The 22,769-nt window shown below is 40.6% G+C and overlaps 2 protein-coding genes across 2 annotated transcripts in view; both read left to right on the top strand.

Annotated features, from left to right (window-relative positions):
• Positions 1–10,482, top strand: part of zc3h18 (zinc finger CCCH-type containing 18) — a 59,775-nt gene extending 49,293 nt beyond the window's left edge. Inside the window, exons 17-20 of the mRNA XM_026174863.2 lie at positions 3,733–3,947; positions 5,566–5,665; positions 7,519–7,606; positions 9,337–10,482. Of these exons, the coding sequence (XP_026030648.2) occupies positions 3,733–3,947; positions 5,566–5,665; positions 7,519–7,606; positions 9,337–9,547 (614 nt within the window). The 3' untranslated portion in view covers positions 9,548–10,482. The remainder of the gene's footprint in view (positions 1–3,732; positions 3,948–5,565; positions 5,666–7,518; positions 7,607–9,336) is intronic.
• A 7,839-nt stretch (positions 10,483–18,321) lies between these two features.
• il17c (interleukin 17c) lies at positions 18,322–21,268 on the top strand. The gene is made up of 3 exons (XM_026177027.2): positions 18,322–18,475; positions 18,611–18,846; positions 20,480–21,268. The coding sequence occupies exons 1-3, from the start codon at positions 18,461–18,463 to the stop codon at positions 20,721–20,723; spliced, it is 495 nt and encodes a 164-aa protein (XP_026032812.2). The 5' UTR covers positions 18,322–18,460; the 3' UTR covers positions 20,724–21,268.
• The last annotated feature ends 1,501 nt before the right edge of the window (positions 21,269–22,769 follow it).

Genomic DNA, 22,769 nt, shown 5'->3' with positions numbered 1-22,769 from the left:
CCATATTCATACGTCTAATTTTAAGCAAGGTTTGTTAAGTATAATTTTATTTAATCTAACAGCTCGAAATTAAATCTGAAACGGTTGGTCTTAACGTTAAAAAATGGTTTACTACTAAATACAACTGGAATTAATGAATTCAGTTCACTTTTATGTAGCTGACAGTTCCTCACAACAGTCTGATGCAAAGACCTGTAATGGCAGAAAAACCCCAGTGACACAATCCCCAAGCAGAACACAAGCTCGGGGAGGGGCAGCCATTTGCTGAAACCAGTTGGGGGGTGAGGGAAAGAAGGAGAGCACAGAGAGATGAGGCCAGAACAAACACTATGGTTGAAAGGAGACAAAAGATTTAGTTGAACACAGTCAAGGTAAAAAGGAAGTACACTCACCTATTATGGGCGTGTATTTCTACAGGCAGAAATTATTTCCTATGACGCTGTGATGCACATTTAGGTCATCTTAGTCTCTTTGTCTAGCATTGTCCTTATCTTGTACAACATCCACCTCTATGACATCATCTTGTGAAACCCTAGCTCCATCCGCACAATGCTAGTGGCCTTGTGGATCAGTTTAATGAGTCTGTTGGCATCTGTGACCCCTCAACCTGCTTCCCCAGCATTGCAACAGCATAGAGCAGGGGTCGGCAACCTTTCTGATGATGAGTGCCATCTACAATTTCCTCAGAAGTCAATATGATTGCATTAGTAATAAATTTAATAATGCTCTATATTAACAGTTACACACTATATAGAACAACTTTATACAAATGTATTTGTTTGCAGATGTTGGCAGCTATCATCGAATAGTTATCAGCTATTTTGAAACACAAAAAGACAATTTTTATCCATAACAAGAACTCCATAACAGCAAATACAACAGAAAGTGCAAATGCTATTTATGGTCTCCTCACAATAATGATAAGAAAAATAAACTGGGCCAATATGGCATGTTTGTTAATACAGGGATACACATGTTAATGTGATCTCTGGTCTCCCACTCAGAGAAATAGGTCACTGAGTGTCCACCATTCAGACGGCTACCTGAGGACAGTCATGTGAGAGAAAATCTGCTCACACAGACATGTAGAGCCAAATACTGTCAATAGGGCCTCTGCAATGTTCTGAAGACAGTTAAACTTGTTAGGTAGTGATGCACAGCAGGTGAAAATGCAGCTCCATGAACATGCACAGCTGTAGATTCCAGCTGTGTTCGTAGTTCTGCAAATCTTGACCCACAGAGTCGAGCTTTTCAGTTCAATCAGCTGCATTTCGATGTCCTCTGTGTCCAGCCAGTTAATGCGAGTCAAATCCAGCTGCTCATTAAAGCTTTCTGGTTTGATCAGAAAAGAAAACGTTGGTCCATACACCTGAAAGTCCTGAAAACGCATTGTGAATTCTGTCTCAAGTCTTTGGCTGTATCCGTGTATTTCCGTGGTGCTGATGCTGCGCTGAGCAAACAGCTCCTGAAGCATTTGAAGTGTCGGAATGTGGAAATTTCAACATCGCTTGAAAAAACTGCCAGCTAGCAACGTCCCTCTCACCGGTAGGCTAAGTTATTTTTAGCCAATTACAAGTTGAATCTGGTAGTTGGGGTTGTTAGCTAAGATACCATCATTAAGAAGCAGCACAACTAATGTGTCTATGCGAGCTAATTTGCGATGTGCACCGCCATTTATTTTTTTTAATGCACCCTCTCAGATTAATTCACTGCGTGTCGTGCCCAGGACTGGGACAAAAAATCGGCCCGGGCATTTTGACTAGAGACCGGCCCACCAGGTATTATAGGAAAAGCCATAAAGCCTTTGAATGAAAACAAACACTGTTGTGACAGTGATGTAGTCTTGTTGGTATATGTGTGATTTCTATACATTTTACATCATCATCACGAAAACTTTGGTTGTAAGATTCTGATCATCATTTATTAAAAGCTAGACATTTTAAATGAGAATAAGAAAGAAACGTATTTCTTTGTGCCCCCCTTTCCCTGTTAATGCCCTACCTGGCAAAACTTTGCTAGACCCGCCCCTGCACAGTTACCAGCTGTCAGCTACTTAGAAACAGATCCTGGTGTTATTTGTCTCTCAGAAAGAGTTCATAACTTCCCTTCAACTCATTCATGTCACCTAAAAGGTAAACCTGTTTCTCCATCACAGCTCTGATGATTCAGTAAGGACATCTCCTGGTTTCATCTTCATGTTTCCCTCTCACCAGATAACCAAACCGACATCATGACCAGCAGCTTTTACAGCTGTGGCTCCAGCAAACATCAGCTGATACTAGAAATTAATATTAAATAAATTCTAACAACAACTGATCAAGCTTAAACGTGCTGCTGTTGTTTAGCGCGACATCCGGCAGTTTCCCCTTTCTAGCGCAAAGTGGGTGATTAAAAAAAACAAGACAGAAAAGCCGATCAGCTGATCACTGATCAGTGTCATGATTGAAGTAGCAACAGGAGAGAGAGGGGGAGAGGATGAGAGAAGACGAGGCAGCTGTGCAGCAAAGACACAGAATAACTCCAGCTTTGTGTCTTGAAGTCCGGGACAAACTGTGTTCCTTCTCACCTCAATACGAAACGCGTAATATTTTCTCTGAATACGGGACGATTCCGTTTTTTACAGAAAGGTTGGCAACTCTAATAACTAACCTTGTGACTAAAATAAAGTTCAACATCAGTAACATCATAGCACCCACCCAGCTGTATAGAAACTCTGTCATGCTAGCTAGTACGCGATATGAGTTATTGTAACTGACTGTAAAAAGTCAGCACAACAAAAATAAACTCCAGCTAAACTTGGTTTATATCTGACACAGATAGACTGCAGGTCATAACTTCTTACCTGAAGTTTAGTTCACCTGATACTCGGACCGGCGGCTGCCTCAGGGCTCTCCTCCTGCCTCCCCTTTCCCTCATCCACCTGCTGGCCTCTGTGAAAGCTCCACCATAGCCACCACCAAACAACTGAGTTATCTTTCATTGTTTGTACGTTACAAAAAAAACAAAAAACATCGGCCCGTAAAAACAAAAAATCACGATGGGCCCCCCGGGTAAATGCCCGGTATGCCTGATGGCCAGTCCAGCTATGGTCGTGCCATCAGTTAACCCTTTGCATGCCAGCTGTGGCACACATGCCCAGGGTTGCCAACCCCTGGCATAGAGGATATAGCACTAGCCACAACAGGTTGTAGGAAAATCCTGAGCATTGTCTGACAGATATTAACTCATTCACTGCCAGCCATTGGCAGTGAATGAGTTAAACCCATTGACTCATTCACTGCAATTGACGGCTATAGACGTCAATGGCAGTGAATGAGTTAAAAGACGTCTGCCACCTCAGATAATAGAGACAGCTCTTTCCGTAAATTGCGGTTGTGGTACTTCAGCATCTAGCTAGTGCTACTGAAGAGCAGCAATTAGCTCAACAAACATCAGCAAACACACAAACTGTTTGTGTGCAGTTTGTCGCACAGTGTACTGCTAGCTAAAGGTCTAGCTGCTATATTTCACAGAGAGAGAAAAGAAAGCTAGCTAGCTTCCACTAATCACTCAGAGATGGAGAAAGATAAGAAAGACATTGCAGGAGAGGCAGAAGAGAGGTTAGATTTAATGGGAAGGACTGCTCAGTGGGGTTTGATAAACTGGGAGCTTACGTGTAAGTCCTCATGTGTTTCAATCAGACATTGGGTCTGCACACATGACATTCTCATATTTCTTTTTTCATCATTAAAGAAAGACCATCGAAAAAGGATGAACCCTTCAGAGAAGATCGAAGAAAGATTGACCAGTCTGGTCCCCCACCCAGAGAAGGAAATCCCTTGCCCAGAGCAGGGCCTGGTAACAGGGGGGGGCACCCAGTACATCCTCCACCTGGCACCATGGGCCCCCCTGGAAACTATGGCAGTTCAAGTTCCCACAGAGACATCAAGCTCACCCTGCTTAACAAGGTTAATATTCTGCTTTCTTACATTTAAAGGAGTCTGGTTATCTCAATCAGAAAACCTCACCTTTTTTGTTTCTAATGGCTTTTTGTGAACCTTTAATGTTCAAAATAATAAGTCCTTAAAGAAAATGTACTTTCTGACATCTATACAAGTGAAAATTAGCCTCTATTGACGCACTCTGACAATCCATACTAGCATCAACACAATAGACATCATGACTCTGTGAATCATGGAGATTCACCAACAACACAAACCTTTTGCAGCATAACTAATAGATGGTTTAGGGTCGCCTGATCCAGGCCCAACTATAACCTTTATCAGTGTGGCATCTGGCTTGATAAACATAACTGGGTGTCATCTCCATCATAAATGGAATGTATACAATGTTTTTAATTAAAAATGTATAAGGAAAGTATGTACAGCGTGAAAAGAATCTTGACCAACTTGTCACTTAGCTTTTGAGTTTAAGAAAAAGCAGTATGCTTACAGACTGGAATCTATCTAAAAAATGATGATTCAAGCTGGTGGAATGCATTACCATTAAACCAAATGGTGTATTATAGTCTCTGTTACTGCCATTAGTTACCACAAGGAGAAGTTCTTTGTTTACAGATCAGTTATTCCAAGCTCACCAACAGGATCACTCAGCATTGTTATTGTGAGGACAAAAAAAATGAAAGCAACTGTATTTAGAAATCTCAAGTTTCCTAAGCATAAAACAATCATGTTCTTTTAGCCTGTCTCACATACTCAGTGAAAATAAAATGATTTACACCATCACGTGAGACATGGTTTAAAAAAAACAAAACATTGTTACCAAGATTAACGCAGCAAATACGAGTGTACATACATAAATTCCTGTTTTATCACGTTTTACATGGAAACTCAAACTAACAGAGACACACTGAATGCACCTCATTGCCAATTGTAACCAAACAGAAGAAAGTACGTTCATCTTCACAGTATGCAGTTCAAGGAAAATAAAATAAAAAATGTTTCTAACAAATACGCAAAAATAAATAAATATTGAATTAATTCACTGTCTGTTACAGTCTCCAAAGTATAATGTTCAGTGGTGTCAGGTGGTACTGTGAAACCAAGCACAGACCGGTCCATTGTCAGAGGCCATAAGATTAGTAACCTTCACTAGTGCTGTTTCTGTGCTATGATGAATTAAATCCTGGCTGAAACTCATCAGAAGAATTGAAACAACTCTTTAAAAGCCAAAGATCTGCAGCCTGCACACTGAAGAGCTCCACATTTACCCTAAAATTTACATTTTGAACACACTGATTTTTCTCCAACCGTAATGTAAGTAGTGGCACTTTTGGGCCTGTGGTTTAAATCCTAAAATTAGAATAAATTAATGAAAATATTTTAAACAAATTTCATTCTTAATAAGGAACTAACCTAAAAATTTGATCAACTTCAATCACTCCTCTTGTATCTGATAGAGAGTATCTATGCTCCCAGCAAGTGTCATCTCAGCAAGTTTATTTGCATTTTTGCATGAAACAATAGACAACTTGACTCTTTACTTGAGCTTGATTTCCATTCCAGTATGGACCCATTTCTTGCGTTTCTGTAATTTTTCCTGAATGTTTGAATTGTTCAATTTCAGCAGCAGGGAGACAAAGGCAACAGGAAGCGGTACCTGCCTGGAGACAAAGACAGGCCAGGTTCCCCCCTCAACAAAAGAATGGCTATGTCTCCAGACAAAGGTGAGAAACATGACTGACTAAATAGAAGCACTTTGTCTCCCAGGGAAATTTGCCTGAGCCTAGCCCCTCTGTTGTACAGGAGCTGCCAACATTCCTGCGCCTGGAGCAAATTCTCCCAGGAAAACCTACTCAGTGTGTCTAGCTTTGCTCTCAGGTCCAGAACATACTGAATTTCATTCCTTCCTTCCAGTTTTCTTCAATTTGGTATAAAACTCCAAACATTAACTGGGGAACCTGTAAACAACAGAGGGTCTAACCAGCGATTCCAATTGCGTTCATCCTTCATGAATGAAATTACGAATCATGGACTTTAAAATCTTTGTATTAGCGTTGTATTAGTTTTGGTGCAATGTGATATCCCGAAGCAGTGCCGCTGCGCACCATTTCTTTAAAGAGTGTAGTGCAAGCTCAGTTTTCAGGTCATCTCCCCGAGATACTGACTGACCAGGGCACACTGTTCATGTCTCTCACACTAAAAGAACAATACGAATTATTGGGCATTAAATCTCTTTGGACCAGCGTCTATCACCCTCAGACTGACGGGTTGGTGGAGCAACCGAATAAGATTTTAAAGTCCATGATTTGTGCGCTCTGGTGAAATGGCCCAATGAGGTCCATACACTCAAAAGGGACCTCCATTAGAAGTAATGGGCATGAAGGTGCTTTTGGAATGCCGGGCTGGTTCACCATCTAACAGTCAGGACAAGACACATCGTTGCACATCCCCCCGAATGCCCAGTCATTATTAGCTCCAGAAAATTGCACCTGTTTTCTAGGGGTGCAACGATACTCGTATCAATATTGAACCATTCGATACAGTGTTTTCGGTTCGGTACGCATATGTATGAACAATACAACATTTTTTATTTATTTTAGCAACTTTTCTTCTGTCGATGCTGTCTGTGTTGAGCGCTCAGTGGATCTGCGTTCGACTACTCCGCCTAGGCTGCATTGTCGAGCGCAGATCCACTGAGCGCAGCACAAGCTAGCAAGACAGTAGCTAAGCTCGTTGCAACATGGCAAATTGAACCTCCCCCACCCTCATTCAGATCTGGCCTTTGGAACTGTTTTGGTCTTCATGTGACGTATGACCCTGAAGGTAATCTCATGGACTAAAGTAAAACAGTATGTTGGATGTGCCACGCAATGCTCAATTACATGGGTGGGAACTAGTGTGTTAGCGCAGTTAGCTCGTTAACGTGTTGACGCCGTCCAGCCCCACGCACGGGGTGATTCGCAGTAACACGTTAACGGAGATTTGCCGTGTTGTGGCGTTAACGTCATTTCAGATTAACGCTGACAGCACTAGTGAGAACACAACGAATATGACTGCACATTTACTCTGACATCATCCTAGTGCAAAGACAAGTGGAAGCAGACAAAAACAACAAGCATGCTACAAACTTTACCCGAGTCATTTAGACAGCCGTTAGCACATGATTGTCCTTATGGGGACCTGATATGTTTAATATGCTGCTGAGAATATAGCCCAGAAGAAGCGTATAGTATAGCTTTTATTTTGGAAAGAGACATTTCTCTGTAATAAACTCTCTTTTCCAAAGATGAGTGATTTCTCAATCAGATTTATTTTTTTATTACTTTGTTGTTTCAGCAACATTAAATTCAAAAACTGTACTTTTGAGTTAAAATATATATTTATAATTTTAATAAATGACAAATTAAAAAGGCATGAACATTTTTTTTTGTATTGAAAAAATATCGAACCGTGACACCAAAGTATCGAACCGAACCATCAATTTTGTGTATCGTTGCACCCCTACTGTTTTCATATGAAAAGCTTAAATGTAGTTTAGTCCGTCTGCCTCATTATCTCTTAATCTGGTGTTTTTTAGGCCGCGATAAGAGGATACCTGGCCGACTCCCACTTTCTCCTCGAATAGATCGACCCAGAGGGCGACCCATGCCCCCACAGGGAGACAGGTTGGTGGCTTATTGTTGCTGAAGGCCTGTGGTTTTTAAACCTTCACTGAAGACAAAGACATTCAGCTAGAACTGTGGAATTTCTTAAATCACCTTTCTCTATGTTGTACAGCCTCTGTATAGGCAGCAGTGATCATGGTGACTCAGGCCAAACACATGTCTGTCATGTCATGTGGTCTGGCAAACTTCATAAGCCAAAATGAGGAACAGGCCACAGATAGTTAACCTTCCCTGCACGTGTTGTAGAATGCATTGTCTCTTGTGCAAAATCCCCTCTATGAAATAATTCCGTTGTGTTATCAAGCATCCTGTTTTGTACTGAACTGTACTGAACACAGAGGCAGAACCAATGAGAGAATTGAAATAACAATTTGTTTTGTCCACCATGAAACTCTCATTGTGACTTCCATTATGAATAATGTATGGATTCATGTCATACCACTTTGGACATCCAGTATAAATGTTCCCGTTAAGTTGTTTCCTGGTTTTGGAAATAGGAAAGTTCAAAAAGAAGAGACAGTGGCAAGTTTGTTTGTTTTTTTCCAACATGAAGAGATAGTAATGTTTACTTTACCAGCTACACAGCAAGGTTAACCTGGGTCATATACACTAGTTAACTATTTTAGCCTGCAGTAGCTGATGAGCAAAATTGAGGCATGTCAGCAGACACACATGAGTTAGAAATAACAGAGAGGGTTATGTTGGGGCCAGGGAATTGCCTTAGTGAAACTCTGAACAGACTTGTGAAAATCGAGAGATCAAAGGGACAATTTCCATTTCCTTGTTTTGTCTGACCAACAGTCCCAAATGCAAAAGGTAATCATTTTTACTATGTGGTGAATAAGCATCAAATACTGTACTATGCTATAGGCATTGTTAAACTTTTGTATACCTGAATAGTAGTAATTGTTTAATTAACTGAAAGGCCAGTATCATAAACAATATCAACATTGTTCAGTAGTCTAATTTACCAAAAGGCTTTTGATCAAAAGATTTTTAAAATGGTTCAGGGACAGTGTCAACAGTTCATTAGATGCTCAGCAGGTGCTGTTTTCAATCTGCACAGTTAACCAGAAATGGAAAAAAAGCTTCCACAAAACTGCTTCTAGTTTCTGAAAACTGAGAATTGTTTCTGCTTGTCATTGACTGATATGCAAATAGAGGTTTTTTTTTTGTTTGCGTTTTCCTTTTTTTAGCTCACAATTACTGCTTAAACTGCTTTACTTTGGTTAGCAGTCTAAAGACTAAAAAGTATTTGAATCATTGTAATGTTAAAAGATTAATTCATAGATGGCTGATTTTGGTTGGTTGATTCTATATTTAACCTATTAAATATGTGATATTAAGAATTGTATGTAATTACTTTAAAGCTGACAAAGTTTTATATTGAACTTATTGAAACTCGCAGGGATCTAGTTATAACTAAAGTTAGTGGATAACTAGCTTTAACAACTAGGATTAAAGAGTTTAACAGTTAAAACAGACCCAGATGTAGATAAACACTGAATGGGTTTATAATAGTTGATGAATCAACATAACATCCCGTTTAAAACAGAAGATATGATGTGTGCTGTCATCTAACTTAAGTGTTGTTAAACAAAGGCTGATTCAGCAGTGGAAGTAGTGAATGCAAGGAATGGCTCTCAGACATTCTTTTCCTGTTTTTAGTCATGTATTCTCATTTGCACTTGGCTGGTAATTATAACGCTTAACTCTGTCTGTCTTCTTAGAAAACGTCCTCTGTCTCCACCTCCCAAATCATCTGGGAAAAGCCCAGCAGCTCCATCGGCCAAGCTGGTCACACCGAGTCCAGCATCGGGTGCCGGATCGGGTTCTAGCAAACCCAGCAACACGCTGTCCCGGCGCGAGGAGCTTCTGAAACAGCTGAAGGCTGTGGAAGATGCCATCGCCCGTAAACGAGCAAAGATTCCTGCCAAATAAATGGCAGCACAGCCCTAACCTGTTCATCCACATGCAAAGTCTGCCTGGGCAACCATGAGGGTCACAGGGTGGACTGTTTTTTGTTTTGTTTTTTCTCAAATCTCCAATGGACATGTAAAAATGTTGTATGGTTTGGTTATAAAGGCTGTTGTGTGAGTGAACAGGAAGTAATTGCCACAAAAACCACCTTGGGCTTGATGGGCTCTGCTTCATTTTTCGAACATTGATCACTTCCATGTTCCCGAGTTTGCTCCCGTTAAAATCCTTTTAATGTCTCAGCCACATATTACCTCACAAATAGAAGAGGTCATCTGGGCATTTGGCAAGGAAAGGGACGTCTCAGGAATGGAGTGCAATATGTTTAGACTTCATAATGCAGAGACAGGATAGTAAAGGGGTACTGTGTTTACCTGCTGCTCACTTTGTTCCCTCACTAGAATGGAAGCATTTTCCTCATGGTGTGGTGAATAATAGATCTATGAACACTGAGCCGTTTCTATCTCTTTTACTGTCTTGTTCTTGCATTTTTTTCTCCTTTTTCCTGTATGTGCAGTGGTGTGACTGTTGGCTCAGCTCTACAGGGTACCAACAGCCCACAGGACCTCAGAGCGTTTCTTTGTACAAATCTCCAAGTTCACAAGCATCCATACTCGGCCCAGCTCCCTCTTTAACCAATGCCTCGCCTCCTTGCTGTGTTTTAGGATAGTGGTCATTTTCACAGCTCAGAACCTTTCAAGCATATCATTATAAACCACATTGATGTGAAGTACTGCTTTTTAAAAAATTCCAACGTTTTGTTTTCTTAGCTCTTAAGTGATAAAACAATGTTTTCTGTCACATTTTTTGTTGGAGGAGTCTGAGGTGGAATGGGAACATTTAGAGACAACGTATGTCTTGCTTTTGTGAGAAAAGCCTCTAAATAAACTATTTTGATAAGACAAGTTCCTTTGTGTGCTGTCGACTGTTGAAAAAAGAAAATGTGTTACAGTACAGATCCACAGTAATGTATAATAATTTCAAAGGGGCATTGTTCAATTTAAACAGCATACAGATGTTTGTTAAGAACGTCCATGTTTTTTTAAGCTAGCGCATTATCATGAATCTATTCACAGCATTGAACCATCACAATTGAGTGTTGAGAAATTCCCATCTGCCATCTCTAATAAAGTCACTATCGATTTCTTTGTTAAGCCGTTGCATTGCTCCTAAGGTCACAGTGAGGTCATACCTGATCTTATCATAGTTTTGCTTTTGACAGGGCAGTGTCAGTCACCACTGCGGTCCTGACTGCAATTTCTCAGCAACTACCAGTTCTACAAAGAGAAAAACCTGGTGCTGGAGGAAAAGTGAGCCTAGTAATCGAAGTCTAAACTTCGCCAGTGGCCAGTCGTGCAACAACCAGTGACTGATGTCACATTGGCTATGTCGATCTTTTGGATAGATGCAAACACTATGGTGTACTGCATTAACTGGTAGTACACCATATGTCTGTGAAGGTTCTCAGTCATCCAGGTCATCATAGTCTAAGGAGCTTGGAGAGAAAAGCATCTGGACTTCTTTAAGTTGCTTGAAGACGTTTCACCTCTCATCCGAGAAGCTTCTTCAGTTCTAAGAGTCAAATGGTGGAGAGTCCCAGATTTAAGCCCAGTGGGAGTGTCCCCCCAAAGAGGGACAAAGAACCCCCTGATGATCCTCTACCTAATTACATGAGCCAAGGTGTGAAAACGGGTGTGGGTCCCAGTCAGCCAGGGTTTCGGGTGAGCTCATTGTGAAACCTGGCCCCACCCTATCATGTGATTTCCTGAGGTCAGATGGCCCAGGAGGTGAGTGGGCGTAAAGGCGTCTGGGAAAGGATCTCAAAACTGGATTATAGATGGCAGAGAGTTGGTGTCGTAAACCCCCGCCTCTGTTCAAAGATGGTCGCTCACAGTGGACATAGATGGCTTCTTTCACTCTTTCAAAACATCTGTCCTCTCTGTCCAAAATGTGAACATAGGCATCCTCGAAAGAGTGTCCTTTATCCTTTAGATGCAGATGGACTGCTGAGTCTTGTCCTGTGGAGGTGGCTCTTCTGTGTTGTGCCATGCGCTTGTGAAGTGGCTGTTTGGTCTCTCCAATGTAGAGGTCTGGGCAATCCTCACTACACTGTACAGCATACACCACATTGTTAAGTTTGTGTTTTGGAGTTTTGTCTTTCGGGTGAACCAGTTTTTGTCTGAGTGTGTTGCTGGGTCTGAAATACACTGGGATGTCATGCTTGGAGAAAACTCTCATGAGTTTCTCTGATACACTGGCTACATAGGGGATGACAATCAGAGAAACTCAGGAGTTTTCTCCAAGCACGACATCCCAGTGTAGTGATAGATGTTGCGATACCGAATAACAGCAACATCAGGAAGAAGGAACACGAGAAGCTAGAGAAGTATCAATAGCTCGAGATGATGTGAGGGGCGAAGGTAACTGGTCCCAGTGGGAATCGAAGCACTTGGTGCGGTTACTCCCAAGCTAGGCGAGTGGCTCCAGCAGATCCCAGGAACAACATCGGAGATCTCTGTCCAGAAGAGCGCAGTCCTGGGAACAGCAAAGATACTGCACCGGATTGCGCAGGACCCTTAAGTCCCAGGCCTCTGGTAGAGGACTCGAGCTTGAAGGATAGACCGCCCACAGGGGAGAGAGGGGAATTTTATTTATTCATACATATAGATAGATAGACAGGTGTGTTGTACCTCGTGTGTGTGTGTGGATAGATAGATATATTCAAAGCTATGTGATCTATGTGGGGTATTTTCTGGATGCATGAAGTGTTTTGCATTTAGGAATTCCTCTTCCAAACATGTGACCTGTATCTGAACCAAAAAATTTGTTTAGTTTTCCATAACGTCGACATAACTGAATAAACAACTCTCTAACATTGAACACCCCATTTGGCATGTAGTGGAAACACTTTTATTGCAATTTTGGAGAAATTTTAGAAAAATGAACCACATCAACTTTGCAGTCGTGGGAAAAAGTTGCCTACAGACTCAAGAAATAATCCTGGAGGAAGTCATAAATAGGAACTACTTTGAGCACCCAGAGCACATAGTTTAGGGGAAATACCAGATCACAATAAACAAACAAATCTGCCAACAGGTAAGTGACGCTTCCAACATGGTTATGACTTGTCATTGAATTTAAGGATTTAGACTGATGGATGTCCATATTAACCTGTGAGTCTCCTTGGCTGCATCTCTGTTATGCAAATATTATATTGTTTTTGGACATGGACTGCTGCCAACACCACAGAAGAGTCGCTATTCCTGTTATACTTCTTTGAAGTTTGTCTGAAGGGTGATGTCATGCATTGTTGTTTAGAGGACACAAGTTAAGGTGATCAAGTCCCAAATCAAAATATTAACTCTCAAATCATGACTTATGAGTCCAAAGTTAAGACCCCAAAGTCTTTTGTCAAGTTTTAAGTCATTACTAAAGTCTACAATTAATTCTTCATTGTTTTACATACTAACCATCATCAATTAAAAATTCACAATAGCAATAATATGTTTAGAACTGGTAGCAAATTATATATAATGAATGGTTGTAAAACTGAAAACATAATGAACTTCAAACATTTACATTAAGATCTGAGTGCCTGCCAGCTGAGATGTTTTAATGTTTGCAGTAATAATAATGTGCATGGCCAAACTATGCAGCAAGGTTGGCTATATAGGCCTGCATTTATAACATTAACTTAAATGAGTGCAGACAGGATTATTAAGTCAGTGAAACAGCCAACTCTAGTGAAGTCACTAGGCACTAGTAGTGAAGTCTCTTTGGCTCTTTGTAATTTGCAGATGTCTAGAGACATTCACGTTTGCATCTGCAAAAGCTTTTCAATCCCACATAGCAAAATTGGTATGGCCCAGATCTGTCCCACACACCGCAAAGAATGACGGCCCTTTGGTGGCCCAGCACAAGGCCAGTTGCATAGACACTGGAGATCCTGTGCTGGCCCATGTGTGGATTACCTCTGGCAAACCTGATCTGGGCCACCAAAGGGCCGTCATTCTTTGCAGTATGTGGGCAGCCACGGGCCAGTTGTAGACAAACTGGTGGTCCTGTGCTGGTCCAAGATGTCATCCTAATGTGTACCTTAATCAAGCCATGTAATAACAACATGTGTTGGAACATGACGAAACTGTTCAGACAGTGAATGGACTTAATCTTATATAGTGCTTTTCTAGTCTCCCACTTAAAGTACTCTATACAATATGCCACAGTCACAAATCACACACTTTCTCTTAACTGGGTGCTTCCTAACTACATTCATACACATTCACACTCTTGACATGCAGACTGGAGGAGCCAGGGATCGAGCCACTAACCTTCAGATCAGTAGGTGACCTGCTCTACCTCCTGAGCTACAGCCACACAGTGGAAAACACGAGTAAACCCTAACTAGGTTTTGGATAAAGTGTACACTCACAAACCTGCATTTGAAACGTTGGCTACTATAGCAGTATAGTATTGCAAAATGACATTTGGGTCTTCTAACTAAAATAGGAGATAAATAGTGCCATCATTGCCAGACCTAGCCCACATCTGGTTGACATACACTCTGCCATGACACCAGTCAGTCAGAAGTGCCAGCTTGATGCCAGATCCGGGCCAGACCTGTTTTCTATGAGACTGGGCCACATAAACCGAATCACAATCGAGCCAGATGTGGCATGCCATCACATAGACAGTGCCATCTATGCCAGGCCTGGCCCATATCTGGATGACATACGCCTTATCATGCCAGAAGTCAGCCAGCAGTGCCGGCTTGATACCAGATCCGGGCCAGACCTGCTTGCTATGTGGGATGTTGAATGGCCTCTAAGTAGAATGACCATTGGAAAGTTACCTGCAAATGCCCCTGAAACACTTGTGCAGATAAGAGGACATTCCCCTCTGTTGATAAATTAACCAGCATATCGACAAAATGCCCCAATGCGGTCAGACACTGTGACAGTAAGATTCCCAGGCAAAATACAACTAATTTTGAGTACTCTTGTAGAGTAGATATAGTTAATTTAAAAAAACAAAACGAAACCACACACATCTTTTTTTAAGCCATTTGGAGTCTTTGTTAAGTCTCTTTAAACTGGACATGAAACTACACTTTTTTATTTTCATGCTGTACTCAATATTACTGCAAATATACAGCATCCATGTCTTCATACCTTTCATCTACGGGAGAAACTGAACAGGACAGAAACAACATCAAAAGACAAAATAACTCGTGAAAAAGTGACTCGTGCCAAATCTGACAACACGAGCAACAAGGTCAGCTGGAGAAGGTGACGGTGAATACTTTTTTTTCTTGTTCTACTGTCTTTACTATTTGGGTAATAATAACAATTATTACAGTAGCATTCATGACATGTCATAAGAGTATATGAGGAAATATGAGAAGGAGATGATGCTAAGATGCGAACAAAAATATTCACTGAAGATACTTCACACTTACTTTTATGGGGCAGGGCAGTGATAGTTTCCCATTTTCTTGTTGACACTCATTCATGCCAAGATATAATGACTTGTTATATTTACATATTTTAATGGGAAGTTTAAATGGAGGGTTTTTTTTGTTTGTTTGTTTTTTGTTTTGTTTTGTTTTGTTTTATAATTCATGTGTTGGAAAGGGGTTTGTTTGAAAACACTGAATGTCCTTGAGGGAAGAAAGGGGAACAGTGGAATCTACATGGACATAACAGCATGGTACCATGTGCTCTCTGGACACTGTGGTTAGGCTGGCAGGTGCTTTCTTACATTTATTGCACGTTTCCTGAAAAACAAGAAGACATCATTGGTAGTGTTTGTGCCGAGGCAAATAGGAACTGTGGAAATCGAAATAACATCAGCATAATACACAGGAGAATGTAGGAGCTTTCATTGTTGGTTGTGATTGGATAGAACCTTATTTATTAGAGGTCCAAACAGTGACAGCTCCAGGGAGCCTTCTTTTTTATGTTACTAAGAATAATTAGACAGAGTTTAGTACTGAAGCTTAAAGGGTAGGTGCATGTGTCAACCTCTGGGACTAGTAATTGAAGTCAGTTTGGAGGTGGCATAAACTTAAATTACTCTCAAAAAGTAAGTTGATTTCCATAGACTCCTGTGTTAAATACCCAATTTTATAGCATGGGCATGACCAGTTCTACTTGTCAATGGAATTATCTGACAAATAATATGTCTTGCTGTGCAGTACAGACACTACAAGAAGATTGCTCAGAACTTAGTATGTCTGTCTAGGTGTTGTACCGGCATATTTTATGAATGCCGCTTGCTAACCAAGGTTGCTACCACTCCTGGTTACCCAACACGGCGACAGACAAAATACCAATCTTTAAGGAGCATTTACAAAGGAAAAAGCAACATGGTGATCAGACACTTCAAATTAGCAAAAAACTATTTAAGCATAAAAACTCACATAGACAGAACAATATAAAATCCCCAGATGCAAAGAGTAGTAAACAGTGAAATGTGGATCATTAAACATTATGTTGTTCACTTCTAAGTTCTTGTTAAATAAATTATTTAATAACTGATCAAAGTGTTTTAATTATTGTGCCTTACAAAGTCCTGATTGCAACATTGTAATATGCTAATGTGAATGAATCATCATAAATCATACTAACTGTCAGAATCCCTGAGACACAGGACAAGGGAGGGAAATTAGGGACGGTGAATCTGAATGGACCATGTTCTGCATCTCCATTGCTTTTGGGTCTGTGCTGAGTCGTGTCTCCAAAGCAGCTAGTGCTTGTCATGACAGTAATCCTCAAACCAAATGGAGGTGAAAGGAGCTGCTAAGCTTCAGGAGGAGTTCCATCAAGCATGGCTAGTTTGTGGGACTCTAGAGGCAGCTGGAAGCTATTGGCAGGCCAAGCAGAATGCGACAAATATGGTGAAGCAATTGAGCAGGGCTCGAAGTGGTTCTGGTAAGCCTTTAGACAATTCAGGAGAAAAAGCAGCTTCCTCTCTACACTGTGTATATTGGGGGTGGGACTATTCTGTCATTCCAGATATTATTCCTTCAACCACTCCCCCAACTATATCAGGCAGTGAAAGGAATGGTTTGTCCATCAATGGAGGTGAGGTCACAGAGACAGTTAACAACTCCATGGTGGCAGGGCTTCTGGAATGGATGAGATTCACCCGGCTCTAGATGCTGTGGGGCTGTCATGGCTGACGCACCTCTGCAACACTGACTGCAACAGTCAGGGACAGGGCCTCTGGATTGGTAGACTGGGGTGGTTCCCCTTGTCAAGAAGGGTGTCAGCAAAGCGTGTTCACTTGATTTTAGAAGCTTTGGACGTTACAAAGTTAAAGAACTTCACTGCACAGCAGTGGTTTGTGCTTTGTCTTAATAAAAGTATGAAACTGAGGAATTTATGCTTTCTAAATAAAACTGCTATGTTTAGAAATTCTGTGTTGAAAATCCCTTGCTCTGTTAAAAAACAAAAAAAATTAATTAAATAAAATTAAAAGACTTTTTGACAAAAACTTTGAATTTCAGATGTGGGCTAACAGGGTTTTCCTCATCTGTATGTCCTGATGCGAGTGTTCTCTTCCAGGATGACACTGCACACATCCATAGCATACAAAAGGTGATGACAACAACCAGATCTCAGCTCAGCTATGACAAATTAGAAAGTCCTCTCCAGCAGCATCATCAAAAACCCACATGAGGAAATGTCTTTTGAAACAATAGTGTTCATCCCTTCAGTAGAGTCAGACTTGGAATCAGTACTAGAAGCTACTCTGGCAGAGCATGGTAGCCTGACACTTCACAGGAACTGGGATCAGCAGTGTGTGTTTAGGGTTTTTAATCTTAAAAGCTATAGCAAGAGTCAACTTTCTTCATTTATTTCTTTTCTATTATTTTTGCTAATAATTGGAGAAAAATAAAGATTCTTCATTACGGTAGGGGATTTTTAATTTATCATTGTAAAGCTTTAGGAAGAATTTAGTTGTAAATTATCATTTAGACTTTGTTAGAGTAAAAACACGTTTCAGTCCCATGTAAAAATTAAGCTACTGGTTAAGCTTCAGGGGAATCACACAAATGTCCACTGTGTCTACTGTAGCTCTGAGATTTTATAAAGTCGCATTAACTTCAAAAGAAAAAGTTACAACTTATCGCCAGGTGAGTTGGTGTGGATAGCCCCACGGGAATGTCGGATTGACCCACTTGTTTAATCCCTGTAGTGCCCCCTAGTGTGTGGACGTGAATTTCTGAAATTAAAAATGTATAAGTGAATAACTCTATTGAGTAATTTACAATGTCTTTAAAACCTAACTACACCCAACCATCACAGGAACTGGGATGATTTTTCTTTGTACAGTTTCGGTCAGAGGCTCTCTCCCTGCGCAGGTATAAACATTTATAGATGCATTTGAGTGACAACATGTTTGCTGATATTCTTCACCAAGATCTTCTATAAATATTTATAACATTTATTTGTTTCGACAGTAATCTGATAGTAGGATACCCCTGCTCGAAAGATTAGTTTGTGTTTCTCTAATGTTTACTGTTATAACATTAAATAGAAGGTGTGAAAGGCACCACACAGGTGATTCAGTTGTCAGTGTGTGTGTGTGTGTGTGTGTGTGTGTGTGTGTGTGTGTGTGTGTGTGTGTGTGTGTGTGTGTGTGTGTGAGTGAGTGAGAGAAGAAATTCCAGGTCTGTGTTCTCTATGACAGTATCCTCACCTACTGCCGGTGCTACAGCTGCTTCACTGCCGGAAACAAGGAAGTTAAAGCACCCCCCCCCCCTCCCCTCCCACGCCCCCATCTTTTGTATACATAAATAAGAGATGAATGACTGGATGTCATGAACCGACCGGTTAATCTTGGAAAGAATCAGACAGAGCTCAGAGTCGGAGGATGGACTATAAACCGGTGAGTCGAATGCGGGACATCTGCCTCTGCTACCTCCATCACTGTTTTCCCTTTGCTTCTGCTTTCACCTCCAGACTGCTGCTTTTTTTCACATCTGTATGAATGAAATGACATGGTTTGCCTGCGTCTCCCCAGGTTCTCATCTTCGTACTGTTCATCGTGCCCATGTGGTCGTCCAAGATGTTCCGGTGCTATAACGACCAGGAGCTACAGGCAGCGGCGGACAGGAAGCTGAGGACGCACTACCTGCGGCCCACAGAGGCTCCGCGGTCAACGGCTCGCAGCTCATCTTACTCTTGTCCCCTGGAACTTTACAAGACGCCGCTGTCAGATGAGCAGCGAGACAGGTCTCTGTCCCCCTGGAGATTCGTGTAAGCAGCAGCCTGAGCACATTTTAAATCCCGATGTTATTCAGTATTTAACACGCAGCATATGAAGCAAATGATGTTTTAAAATATATAAAAGTCCTTTCTAACCTCGCACAAACAGCGGGTGAGAGAAGTTCCCGAAAGATAAAAAAGTGTGAAGAGATTTTACAAAAATTCCATCTTTACATTTTGTTTGGGGTCTTTGTCACGTCAGATTTGAGTCAAACCTTCACACAGAGTGAGGCGCAAACTAGAAGCTCGATTTTCATTTTTATGACGTAGTAAAATCCTTAACAACAGCTAATTACAAACCGGTCTACTGCGCGCAAATATAAATGAACAGCAGTTAGAAACTAGAACTTCTTGTTTTGAATTTTGAAAGAGACATAACAGCTAAACAGATAAGAGAATAAATAACTCGGGGATCACACGGCTACACGGTAAAATAAAGCCATAATCAGCGCACAGTCGAGCTTATTTGCGTGCCTTGAGCAGTGTTGCCAACTCCTCAGTAAGGAAAATCGCTATTGGTTGTCCTAAAAGTCGCTAGAAGTCGCTAAATGACGTCATCGCCTAATTTGCATAATTGGTCATGCTAATCCTATGTTGTTGGAGAGAGAAATAACATCGTGGAAGAGATATAAAGTGAGTAAAAAACGTCCTAAATGCATTTAGAGTTTATTTAGAACTACAAATTAAATTTCTTTTAGCAATTATTGTTTTTTTAAATGTCACAATTCCAACCCTGCTCCTTTACCCGGGCTTGGACCGGCAAAAGTGACCCGAAATAGGCGCTCTGGTGGAGTTACTTTGTGTGTGTTTATAAGTAGTTTTAAACCTTGTGATCCACAAAACAGCATACGAGTAAAAGACTAAAAGAACTGACTGCGTTACAGCACCCGCTGCTTGTTGAGAGTAAAAGCGATACGCGCTTTCATGTCTTTGAAAGACTCAAAGACTCTTTTTTTTTAGAAAAAAAAAGTCGCTAAGGGGTCTGAAAACTCGCTAAATATAGCGACAAAGTCGCTAAGTTGGCCTTGAGTGATAATTGGCGCTGGTCCTTCCAGCGCAAGTGACGCAAGCATTGGATGAATCGGGGGATTTTCCCCGATTCATCCAATGCTTGCGTCACCTACTGCGAATGAAGCTCTCTTGGTACATAGCTGCCGGGAATGACTGCATCCTGTGTCTTCATTAACCATGACTGGAGAGAACAGAAAACAGATAAATAAATGAGATTTACGAGTCGTCTCTTCAGGTAACGATAAAAAAGTCACTTCAAAAGAACAAAATAGTATAATTCTGTATCAAATGACGCTAAAACCTTCAAGCCAAACGCTGCCATCTTGTGGTGAATGGTTTGATTAAATTTTGTTGACAGCTTGATGTTTGTTTGTTTGTTTGTTTGTTTTGTTTTAAGAAAAGAAAAGAAAAGAAAAGAAAAGAAAAGAAAAGAAAAGAAAAGAAAGAAAATAGCACAGGATGAATGTGCCCTGTTCTTAGGATTGCTTTCCTAACATTTTGGACGGGGCTTCTGTATTTACTAAGACCATCTGCTGTTACTGACATATAGAACCACACGCTCCACATGTCTGAATAAACTGTAGCTCACCGAGTCCTCTTTTGTTTTTAACAGAACTCACATCAAGGAAGATCACTTTCCTTCGACATATGTTGGTGCTCAGTGCCTGTGTTCAGGATGCATCCAGCTCAAAGACAATAAAATGATTGAGGACTATGACTACAACTCAGTTCCCATCGTTCAGAACAGAGTGTTTCTCAAAAAGGAGCTTTGTGACGATAAGAAGACTTACCGTCTGAGGCCAGTGAATGTGGAAGTAGCTGTGGGGTGTACCTGTGTCAGACCCCAGAGCTCCTAGGGGAGAACCATCCAGACCTGCTATCACATGACACGCATAAAATGCATGAAGTTCATGAAATGCACCAAGTCTAATCAGCGGTGTGAAGTCCTGCAGCATGCTCATAGTGAGCAGGCTGTGACTTAGAAGGAACATCGCTGGGAATATTTAATGCGGCTTCAAAAGTCACACAAGCCTATTTATACACTTAGCTATTTACTGTTTATTTATCAATAATATGTTTTGTAGATGTTTGCTCTCTTAGTTCTGTTTACAGACTCCTCCTGCATAGTGCAGTAAATGTAATCTGGGTATTTTATTACTTGATTTAATTCATATTGATGACCTTCTCATTGAAAAAAGCTATTATATAGTTTTGTTACATAACAATAACTTCAAATGGTATTTGAAGAATGATCTATTTATTTGGTCTGCTACTCTACTTTGTATTTATTTATGCTCAAGGTTTTGTCCTAGTGGGACTATATAAGTCTAGTGAAGACTTCAAGTTTAGCTTCTTTGAAGCAAAATAAAGAAAATGTCTGCATTTCAAAAAAAAAAAAAAAGAGTATGTGTTTCTGTTACTGGATCGTGTAAAACAACCACACAATCTTCCAAAATACCCAGTGTCAGTAGGTTTCAGTGATTTGAATATGTAAAACATGTTTACTATTGTTAACACATCTCTAGTATTTATTCTAATGTTGGAATTTCCACTTATAGTCTTATAGCCACCACGTGCTTCACAATAAAAAAAAACAGAAAAAAAAACTACAGAACTTAATTTTAATATTGTTAAAAAATTTCCAAATGTAAGTCTAAAAAGATGCATTTTTACCTGCCTCTTGAAAGAGACCACTGAGTCCACAGATCTCAAGATCTCAGAGTCTGGGGGACACTGTGGCAAAGCTCCAGTTTTCAGTCTCGTATTATTCAAAACAAGTAGTCCCTGATCACATGACTTCAAGGAGCTGCTGGGAATGTATGGAGGAGCTCCGGAAGTCAAAAACAGAATCTTAAAATGGACCCAGAATTCAGTGTGGAGCTGGGTCAGCAATGGTGAGGTATGAAAGTACTTAGAACAATAAGCCTCACAGTAGTGTTCTGAATGTGATGGCATCAGCCACACATGGGTAAATCAGTCCATTTGTTCACTTTATTAGTTTGGTTTGCAGTTTTCTTCATTACTATAATTCATGAATCATTTTTAAATGGTTTGGCCAAACCACCATAAAAGCTACCCTCTTGTGTCTTTGTAATTAGGTCAGTTTGTGAGTTAAGTTGTGTCCGATTTGTTTAAGTTTCTGGAAAATACTTTTTGTAGAGTTATATTTAGTTGACCTCTTTTATGGGCCTGCTAGTTGTGTTTTTAAATTTTGTCTTTTGAACTTTTTTGAGGGTTAAAAAAAATAAAACCATTTTTTCCTGTGTCCTCTGTGCCTGGGCTGCTTGGTCCCTCACACTGAACAACCTGCAGGTGTTCCAAGGAGTTTCTGCTTAGACAAGTGAACAATGAATTTCAATAATCTACACAAGATGAAAAAATGCATCAATAATAATCTCAGGTTCAGAGCGTGACACAATGGGACTTAACTTGGCAAGTGAAAACAAAAAGAGCAAACTAGAGATTACACATGAACATCAAGAATGAACAAAGAGTCAAAATTCTAAGGTTCCTGATAGATGATTTACCAAATGTTGTAAGGGGACAAAGGAGCTACCTTTGGCAGAAATCTGTCAGGGCACACACAGGAACTTCTGTTTTTTCTTCATTAAGTTGCAGGAAGTTGTCAGCCATCCAACTTTGAAGAGAGTCTAAGAAATTATTTTGGATCAGCAGCTTAGAAACATCTTGGGGTTAAAAAGAGATGTATATTTGAATTTCATCTGCATAGCAGTGATATTAAATGTCCTTGAAGGTGCTCAGAATATGCAGAAGAGGGAGCAGACATAATAGAAACAAGAAGAGCCAAATGTGGCACACCATAGGTAAGAGAAATAGATGAGGAACTCTTACTCTCCTACTTAGAAAAGCATTTTATGATCTGAACCAATGCAGAAGGTAAG

This window comes from Astatotilapia calliptera, chromosome 7, assembly GCF_964374335.1.
Source record: "Astatotilapia calliptera chromosome 7, fAstCal68.1, whole genome shotgun sequence".
NCBI classification, from domain to species: Eukaryota; Metazoa; Chordata; class Actinopteri; order Cichliformes; family Cichlidae; genus Astatotilapia; species Astatotilapia calliptera.
Note: the sequence above shows the minus strand (reverse complement) of the source record. Positions and strands in the feature narration are given on the sequence as shown.

What these genes read in the sequence shown, in the direction of transcription:
- il17c (XM_026177027.2), top strand. An exon ending in CTGTCCCCCTGGAGATTCGT is followed by an intron (nt 18,847 to 20,479) that starts GTAAGCAGCAGC and finishes TGTTTTTAACAG; the next exon opens with AACTCACATCAAGGAAGATC.